The sequence below is a fragment of the Engraulis encrasicolus genome, chromosome 22 (assembly GCF_034702125.1).
Source record: "Engraulis encrasicolus isolate BLACKSEA-1 chromosome 22, IST_EnEncr_1.0, whole genome shotgun sequence".
Classification (NCBI taxonomy): Eukaryota; Metazoa; Chordata; class Actinopteri; order Clupeiformes; family Engraulidae; genus Engraulis; species Engraulis encrasicolus.
The window spans coordinates 42,949,988-42,959,987 of record NC_085878.1 but is presented as its reverse complement, the minus strand read 5'-3'; the positions used below and the strand labels follow the sequence as shown (position 1 = coordinate 42,959,987).

Below are 10,000 nucleotides of genomic sequence, written 5' to 3'. Positions count from 1 at the left end.
ATTCATATAAACCCGCGTAACGCACCTCACCTCCTCCCCCCACACTATAATCTTTTAATCAGCAAGGTTTAACTATGGCGGCCTGCAGAAATGCTCTACTACTGCATATTTGAAACACAATATCAATCTCTGTATCACAAATATCAAATGGTGAAACTGACAATACAGTAGCCTACTGTAACTTTTCAAACACTTCACATACTACCTTATCAGGATTTCTATGCACTTTCCCCAGAGAATGGTGCTACGTACTATCCCCAGAGAATGTTGCTGATTGTGAATAAATACCAATCTAACACTGAGAAACTCCTGACCAAAACACATGCTGTCTTTGAACCCCGCTACTGCCTACAGATATTCCTGCTGTCACTGAACGCTCTTGCTCTCTTGCTTTGTACTTTTTGTCAGTCTATATACAGCCCCATGGTGTCTTTGCACATGACTCCTGTCTATGCAGTGTGCACTAATGAGGTCTTTAAATTACTTTCCTGTCTATGCAGTGGACACTAATGCTGCCTTGGCACTCTGTTGATGTCTATGCAGTCGGTACTAATGCAGTATACATACATGTTGTCTTTGCACCCTGTTTGTTTCTTTGCTGTGTGCACTAATGCTATCTTTGCCCCTGGTTCCTGTCTACGCAGTGTGTACTAATGCTGTCTTTGCACCATGTCACTATCTATCTGCTCTGGCTTTACACTCTGTTAACACTCAAACCTGCACTGCCTGTCAGCACTGAGCAGGGTAGAGAGGAACGCTCTGAATGGCCTTTTTTCTCTCTCACTGCGTCTGTCCGTATCATACCTGAAAACCCCCAAAGCTACAGTAGTGAACCACTATGAAATAAAATCTTGATACACTGACCACTGATGTTTTTTCCATCTAGTATTGAAGCTGTGTAATGAAGTAAGGATCTGATACAGTTTGCCTCTGATATCACTATCGGAATGATTGATAATCTGTATTTCGCTGCTAATCAGTTAGCATATAACTAGCTGCGACGAGGGAGCTTTAAAATCATATGGCACTGTGTAATGAATACCTTTCAAAATATAAAATGACGGACATCTTTTGGATTGTTATTTTGTCATGATATTTTGGCATTTACTGTATTCTTTGCTCCTGTCTCCAGTCAGAAATGTCCTTTCTTGCTCGCACCCACCAACTCCCCGTTCACCCCCTTCCACCGATGTTCGATTGATTCATCACGCATCCTGCCCTAGCTTCCTCTCCAGTTCACTTTGCTCCATTGCTCTCTGACCATCATCAGTGGGGGGGTGTCCACTCAGGTCTTGCACATATCTGTGGGCGCAGATACTGCCTGAGCTTTTAGTGGCACCCCATACTCCCGACCTCGAGAATGTTTACCACATAGACATTTCTCAGGCTTGGCAGTACTTCAGCACCACGGCCAGCGATCTTGCCAAATACGCCGCATTATCCAACTAATGTCAGCTTCTCAAGTGCATGCAGATCCTGTGAAGCACTTTGATGATCATTCCGGCTGCGAGGACAAGCCATTCTCCTGCGAGAAGCTCGATCCCCAGTGAGAACAAAGATGTATACTGTAGATACGTGCTTAATTCAAATTTCAAACAGCAAACTAATGAAATACAAGTTAGCTGCGTAGGGAGAGACAACCATCAAGGGAAACACACCCAAGAACATTTGAACTCAGCTGAGGACTCTTCGGAAAGTTGTGCAGCGTAAGTGCTGCACACAAACCTGTCCCCACTAACCATCACAGGAAATCTGTGGATAACTTATGTCATGTGTGTCTGACTCACCCGAGGTCGGTGAGTGGCGGCTTGTCCCTGCCTCTCCGGTAGCACAGGTAGATCTCTGGCGCCATGAGCCCACCGTTGTTGAGGTCAGCTGACAGCCCTGAGGGCGTGGTCTCCACGCAGATGTATCCCGCCGGCACCTCCTCTCCCAGCGAGCGCATGACCACAGCCACATCGGTGATGGGTGCCCGGGGCCGCACCTAGGTGTGTGCAAAAAATCAGTTGAGGAGGAAGATTGTGCACTTCCCAGGTCCCACTCTCCCTACACCTCTATCTGTGGTTGAAGTGCCCTTAAGCAAAACACCTAACCCCACACAGCTCAAGGGAAAGTGATCAATACCCTGTAAATTATTGACAGTTTTGTTTAAAAAAAAGGGTCAGCTCTGCCCTACAAAGGTAAAGTAGAGTACCTACAGTACATATATTGTCAAACTTGAGTTAAGACTAAAAATGATCTTCATCACATTTTGTGACAAAGCTTTATGGTCTAAATGGGTCCCATTTTAGACATACAATATACTGCATTTATGTCCAATTTGCAGCATACAATAGCCAACCTAAGGCCTTGAAGGCATTTTTCTCACTTTCAATGTTGGTGTAGTCACTGCAATTTGCCTTTGTAGGGCAGAGCTCAGTGTAATGTTATGTGGTGTAATGATGCGTATCATTTGATGAATGATAGCCCAGCCCTGCACGTACCGTCTTGTGGCACACATCATCGAAACGCAGCTCCTCCTCCTGTGGCTTGGACGGGTCGGTCAGGCCGGCCACCACAAAGTAGTCGGCCACTCGAGGACCCTTGTCTTCCAACATGGCCCATGCCAGCACACACACCACCTGTCTGGGCAGAACAATAGAAGGAGGGGAGGGGAAGAAGGGTGAAAGAAGTCAAGAGACATGTTTTGAGGGTTGCATGTGTGTATGTTTGTGTGTGGGGGTGGGGGGGGTGTCTCCCATTGCCCATGCGAACGACACACCACTGTTTGGAATGAAGAGGAGAGGGGAGTGAAGAGAGTGAATGTCTATATGAGAATACTGAAGAGTGTGTATGTGTAATGTGTATGTGTTTTAGAGGATGTGTGAGCACATGTAAATGGACTGGATGTGTGTGTGTGTGTGTGTGTGTGTGTGTGTGTGTGTGTGTGTGTGTGTGTGTGTGTGTGTGTGTGTGTGTGTGTGTGTGTGTGTGTGTGTGTGTGTGTGTGTGTGTGTGTGTATGCAGCTGTCTTGGGGTGGAGAGTGGATGGAGAGGACACTTAACTCCCCCTGGTCTTCCCTGGGGTGGCTCTGGGCCCTGACTTGATTAGAAGCAGACTGGAGATGGGGAGGCTCTGTTTGTTTTAATTCAGTAGGTTAAAGTGGCCAGTATCATACAGGGGACGCAGCGTGAAAGAAAGCATAAGGGAATGGAAGAGGGAGAGAGAGAGGGAGAGACAGACAGACAGACAGACAGACAGACAGACAGACAGACAGACAGACAGACAGACAGACACAGAGACACAGAGTAAGAGAGGAGACAGAGAGAGGGATGAAATTGAAAGGGTATAAGAGCAGGATCAAAATGAGAGTGGATTCATGCAAGGACAGAGGGGTGACAGAGGGATAGAGTGCATCATCAGAGAGCGAAAAAAGACAGAGAGAGAGAGAGAGCGATAGAGAAAGAGAGAGAGAACATCATGTCCTCACTTCACCTCACCCATCCCCCATGTTATCTCTCTACTGTGCTGAAAGAGGAGCTCTCTCCATCATCATCACTTTCTACCCAGGCTGCCCTGAAAGCTGAAAGCAACATCTCCCCTCTCCTCCCCTCCCTTCCCCTCCTCTCGCCCTCTCTCCTTCCACCTCCCACTTCCTCCTGCTAACTTTTCCCATCATGTCGCCACCATTTGTTTTGCTTAACATTTTTTGGTCATTATAGTGAACGACTGTTGTTGCATTTGGTTTTAAAAGAATGAAAGCAGTGCCACGCCGCCTCATTCGAGGTGCTAAGTAGGAAAAAAAGCTGAATGCAGATTTATAGCCTGGGACATTCATCGCTCGCTTATTCTTGGCTTTATTAACGACATGTCAGACTCAGCGGCTTTCATCAAGGTCCAGCTGTAGTTAGACAAATCATTATGATAAATTGCGAAGTGTTATTTGTATTCATTTTCTTTGTCAGAAGAGTAATAGGGAAAACAGACTGAGAACACAAAGGATAACAGATGGAGGTATCTTCGTATAAAGAAATGGAATGAAGACTGACATCATCAAGCTCAAACAATAAGTTCAGTTGTTTACAGTTTAACTGCTTGAAGAGGAATGGGGGAGATCGCTAATCTGATTGAGATCTATCTAGATTTCTGATTTATGACAATAATGTATTATCACTCTGTTCACACCAATATCAATGATAATGATATAAGCAACTCTCATGCCTTATAAATACAGACCTACAGACACACAAAACAGAGGGAGAGAGAGAGAGAGAGAGAGAGAGAGAGAGAGAGAGAGAGAGAGAGAGAGAGAGAGAGAGAGAGAGAGAGAGAGAGAGAGAGAGAGAGAGAGAGAGAGAGAGAGAGAGAGAGAGAAATAAACTGGAACAAACTATGTAGGACATTCCCCGCCTGGACCGCACCACACCCACACACTCCCTGTCGCGTATGGGAGGCTAATTTTATCAAGTGTACAAAATAGTTGTAATAAAGGCGAGATAGACCCTCTTTTAAGATCAAAGCTTCAGTTTCTCTCTTCCTTCCTTCGCACACACACACACACACACACACACACACACACACACACACACACACACACACACACACACACACACACACACACACACACACACACACACCTCTAACCTGCTGACTCAACTCCTGCATAGCACAGCAATTACACACACACACACACACACACACACACACACACACACACACACACACACACACACACACACACACACACACACACACACACACACACACACACACACACCTGCTCAGAAGCGGTAGTGGTGGTGAAAGTGAAGGTACAGGTGGAGGTGGAGGTGTTAGCTTCCTCCAGGGCTAGGATTCCAGGCCTGCTTCCCTCTGCTGATTCAGCTTCCTCTGCTCCGGGAGAGAGGGACCCACCCTACCCTACCCAGCCCAACCACAACACAACCTGACTCAGAGAGGGTGAACGAGCCTGGGCCACCCACCCTACGCTCCCTTACCCAGCCCAGACTATCTGATTGGGCCTGGGGGAAGCTGGAGGAGGCTGGGGGAAGGTGCCTGTCCACAGCATCCGGCCACAGCACCTCCACCACTAAGTGCACACATCTAAGCCGTCTATACAAGCATGGGGACCCCTAGTGTGAGAGAGAGAGAGAGAGAGAGAGAGAGAGAGAGAGAGAGAGAGAGAGAGAGAGAGAGAGAGAGAGAGAGAGAGAGAGAGAGAGAGAGAGAGAGAGAGACAGAGACAGAGACAGAGAGACAGATACAGATACAGATACAGATACAGATACAGATACAGACTGTGAGAGAACGAGAGAGAGAAATAAACAGATACTTAAGACAGAGGTAAAGACAGAGGGTAAGAGAGTCAGAGAGGGTCAATTTTCTTCACAGCAGCACAAGGAGTAAAATGCTATCCAGCCATCGAATGATTTCCTTACAGAAAACATGCTGACTGTATTCATGTCCCCATGTTTTCCCACAGATGGTTGTCCAAATTCTAAAGCAAACAGAACAGGCAGCAAGCGACCAAATGTTCAACATTCATGAGAAAGTGATTGAGCAACAACATAGCTCAGACACAAAACACTAGCCCATGTCTGTAGTGAATACCCTTAGCTAACACGCTGAATACAATGATCCCACACAAAGAGCACAACTCATCAAGACATACACAGAAAACACTGACTTCAGAATCAGGCAGTGCCGTGGCCAAGCTACACACAGCATCTCTGTGACAGCATCGTAGTTGGGTTAGCGTGTACTACAGTTGGTTATAATGGTTCTACTGCTTAGCAAGATAATGCTAAATATAGTGGGTGTAGTGTACCTCAGACAATGGTAGCACATTCATTACATGAAGGACTGCATATAGGACACAATCGCACAGAGGCAAACACATCAGCATGTCACACACACACACATAAACACACACACACACACACACAAGCTACAAGTGAGATACACACACACACACACACACACACACACACACACACACACACACACACACACACACACACACACACACACACACACACACTCCAATGAGGAGAGAGACATCACCCGCGGTGGAAACTTCAAACGTTCACCATGGCAACGGAGAGGAGGATGAGACAGAAGGGAGAGGGGAGCACGGGAGTCTCTCATCCCTCTGATCAAACATTACTACAGTCAGGCCAGGGAAAAAGGAACAAGGGACTTCCAAGAGGAGGAGAAAAAGAAGAAAGGATAATAAGAAAAAGAAGGGCAAATCAGGTCCCTGCAAGATAGTGTGATCTGAAAGGAAAGAGGAAGGGAGAGGTAGATGCTAGCTTGAAGGGGAGTGAGAGAGAGAGAGAGAGAGAGAGAGAGAGAGAGAGAGAATGAGAGGTAGAGAGAGGGAAAGAGAGGGAGAAAGCTAGAGTGGGCGGGGTGGAGGAAGATAGGATGCCGCAGGAGAGAAGCGTAAATCAAAATGAGCCACGACGACCGACCAACAGACCAGAGCGGCATTCCAGCACAACACAGCACAACACAGCACAACACAGCACAGCACAGCACAACACAGCACAACACAGCACAGCACAGCACAGCACTTGCCCTCTAAAACAGGCTGATGAGACGAGCAGTTAGAGGAGCCAGTCAACCCTCTGGCTACAAACACACACACACACGCACACACACACAGACAAACACGCACACACGAAGACAAACAAACAAACACACACACACACACACACACACACACACACACACACACACACACACACACACACACACACACACATTTGGCCGCCTTTTCATCTTGCAGCTAGACTGTGGTGGAGAGGAATGGAGGGTGCCTCTGGTGTGGGCAGACAGGCGGGGAGACAGAAACAGTGAATACGCCACAGACAGAATGACAGGGCAAGAGAAAGTGATAGAGAAAGGGGAAAGAAGGGAGCACCTAGATGGAGAAGAGAAGGACTGAGAGTACATCAGAGGGATCAAGGGAGAGTGAATGAGGGGGAGTGTGAAAATCACAGTTAGTGATAGGGTGAGAAGGAGGGCAAGAGAAGGGAAAAGAAAGACAGAATGGTAGATGGAGACAGGTAGACATGGGAGAGAGTCATGGAGAGTTAGAGTTAGAGTTAGAGTGAGAGAGAGAGAGAGAGAGAGAGAGAGAGAGAGAGAGAGATTCCTCCTGACTCTCAGCAGAGGAGGATCCACATCAACAGAGCAGAATAGGGCAGGGTTGACATGCCACGTCACTCCCCTCTCTGCTTCTTGGCTGCTCCAAATCAACTCCTTCTCTCTCCTGTCTCCATCTCTTTCACACACACACACCAATGAGCCCTTGGCAACAGGTGACACACGGACACACGGACACACACACACAAGAAGTATGGGAGTGCAGTGCACCCACTGACATAACTACAGTATACACACGCCATTGTGCATTTGTTTTACTGTAATGCATTTTTTGAGCATTCTCACACGCATTTCCTCATTATGTCATGTACATCCACAGTGGACAGTACATAGTTTCAGTGTGATTATTTAACGTCAATTGTCAGCAGTTTGGGGTTAACTGTGGCAGGATCCAGAAAAATGTTTGGACTGAGATATATAGGATTTCCATTTTGTCATGTCAAAGAAACACTCTTTAGTCAAACTGCATAACGTACAAGGACAAGTACAGGACAATTATAACTGAATTAATGAAATGAAATCACTTAGTGGGAGCAATTACGTTTTACCAATAATACTTTTTCCAGTCAGCCGTGAAAAACGCCTGCCATTGTTGGGGGGAAGGGGGTAGGGGGGTGCAATGTGCAGAATGCAGGAGTGAAGTGTGTAAGTGACAGATGATACGGTATAATATATAACACAATGTTTCCAGGTGGGTTTTTTTCAAACTCACCAACATTTTTAAAATCTTTTCCCCATTTTTATTGTGTGCCTTTACTGTTTTTATGATTCGATTTTTTTTTTTTAGTTCATTGTAAAGCACATGGAACCGTATGAAATGTGTAAGTTATGAAATGCACTATACAAATAAAATTGGCTTGCCTTGCTTTGCAATTTCAAAAATATTGTATGTCTTTATTTTGGACAGGACAATAGAGAGTATGACAGAAAACAAGTGTGGGAGATGGGGAGGAGGATCAGGAAACAACCCCAAGCTGGATTGGCCCTTGGGTCCCCAGGTACTGTACATGGCATGGCACCTTGGCCAGCTGAGCCACGGCACCCTCCAGTCTTGCCACTTAATCCCTACAGAGCTCATGCACATGCTCCAGATTACCAAATCATGAACTGATGAATGGATGTAGCGAATAGCCACTGGCCTAGTGGAGGGCAAGTACCATACACACAGGAATGCCATTACGCACCTATTCAAATTAGAAACCAGGGTTTGCTCACATGCTAGGACGGTTACTGCTGATAAAGATGTATGCAAAGTTTAACAGTTGTTTTTAACAATTCACCCACCTTCCTTACTACCACTACAAGTCAGCTCATAAGGTGGACAAAAGTCCAATTAAAACCTGCCCACTAACTAATCACTAACTAAGCCCAAGTCATTGCACATGATATTTTTTGGTAGGCCGATTAAAAATGCCTCAAATGACAACTAAGCACTCAATGGTCCTAGGGCTGCCCAACGCTAGCCTGGCTATACCCTCCTAGTGACGCAACACCCCAATGTTCCCTTTGAGGCTGTAGAGCCCCCATTGAGAAACACTACTCTAGGCACACACACAATACACATTCAGACACCCATATGCTTTGAGTCTTCTGTCTGCATTGGATGCCAGATTTCATCAGTGGCATCTGTCACATCACATCAGCACACTGAGAGGTGGGTGTGAATGATGCCATAATGATGCATTACTGACTCATATGACACAGCTACACATCCTGACAGGATGCTACACCACACTCTTAGTCCAGGACCAGACAAAACATCTTCTGACAATGAAGTTAGCAGTCACAATTATGCCTTATTTACCTGGTCTCTACACACACACACACACACACTAGGGTGCATCAAACGCCCCGACGTCTGAAAATCCTGCTCTGCTTTTGCAAAATTGTTCCTTTGCATTAACATAACGCCCGTGTAAAATCTTTTGGTTAATGCTAAAGGGTGGTACAATATGCTTGAAATTTTGAATGGCAATGAATGGGCTATTTTAGCTAAATCCTTGAAAAGTGTGTTTTTACACTATTTTGGTCAAAACTCGTAAAGAGAATAATTTGGAAGAATGCTCCAGTTCCCTTTCCACTTTCCCAGATTTGAAATTCCCTGTGCATCTTTTTTAGACCCTTCCTTCGGCAAGGTTTTAGACCCCATTTGCTAATCTTTTAGCCATGTTCCAACACCCATGTATCCATTATTTATCATTTTGGGGGGGTTTTGATGTCATGGGGAAGTGGAAAGGCAACTGGAGCATTCTTCCAGATGACTGTACATACTGTTTTTAATCAAAACAGTCTCAAAACACACTCTGCACAGATTTAGCTAAAATGCCCATTCACTACCATTCAGAATTACCCTTTCACATCAATCAAATTTGCTAGACATTTACAAGGGAGTTATGATAGTGCAAAGGAACAATACTGCAAGAGCAGAGTGGGATATTGCAAAGTTTTAATTTTCGAGGGGCGTTTGATGCACCCTAACACACACACACACACACACACACACACACACACACACACACACACACACACACACACCGCTGACCGGGTCAAAATAGCATAAACTCCCACACTTACCCACAGGAAAGACCACACACGCTTGCCCAAGTAACAACAAACACACATGCCTGCGCGTGGACACACACACACACACACACACTCTTCTCTCTGTCTCTCTCTGTGTCTCTCTCTCTCCCTGCTTGACACACAAACACGCACACACACCCTCCCAGAGATCTGGAGGAGGAGGACAAGGAGGAGAGAGAGAGGAGGGAAAACAAACTGCTACAGTATCTCCGTGGCCGTCGTGGCCCGGCATCTGCATGCGGTTAGCTGATGGCCTGCAGCCAAGGG

The 10,000-nt window shown here is 46.1% G+C and overlaps 1 protein-coding gene across 6 annotated transcripts in view; it reads right to left on the bottom strand.

Moving 5' to 3' along the window:
- Positions 1 to 10,000, bottom strand: part of LOC134439184 (C-myc promoter-binding protein-like) — a 65,288-nt gene that overhangs the window by 45,434 nt on the left and 9,854 nt on the right. For all 6 annotated transcript variants that reach the window (XM_063189063.1, XM_063189065.1, XM_063189067.1 and 3 more), the window contains exons 2-3: positions 2,484 to 2,625; positions 1,788 to 1,984 (exon numbers count right to left, since the gene is read on the bottom strand). In XM_063189063.1, coding sequence (XP_063045133.1) covers positions 1,788 to 1,984; positions 2,484 to 2,597 — 311 coding nt within the window. In that variant the 5' untranslated portion in view covers positions 2,598 to 2,625. The remainder of the gene's footprint in view (positions 1 to 1,787; positions 1,985 to 2,483; positions 2,626 to 10,000) is intronic.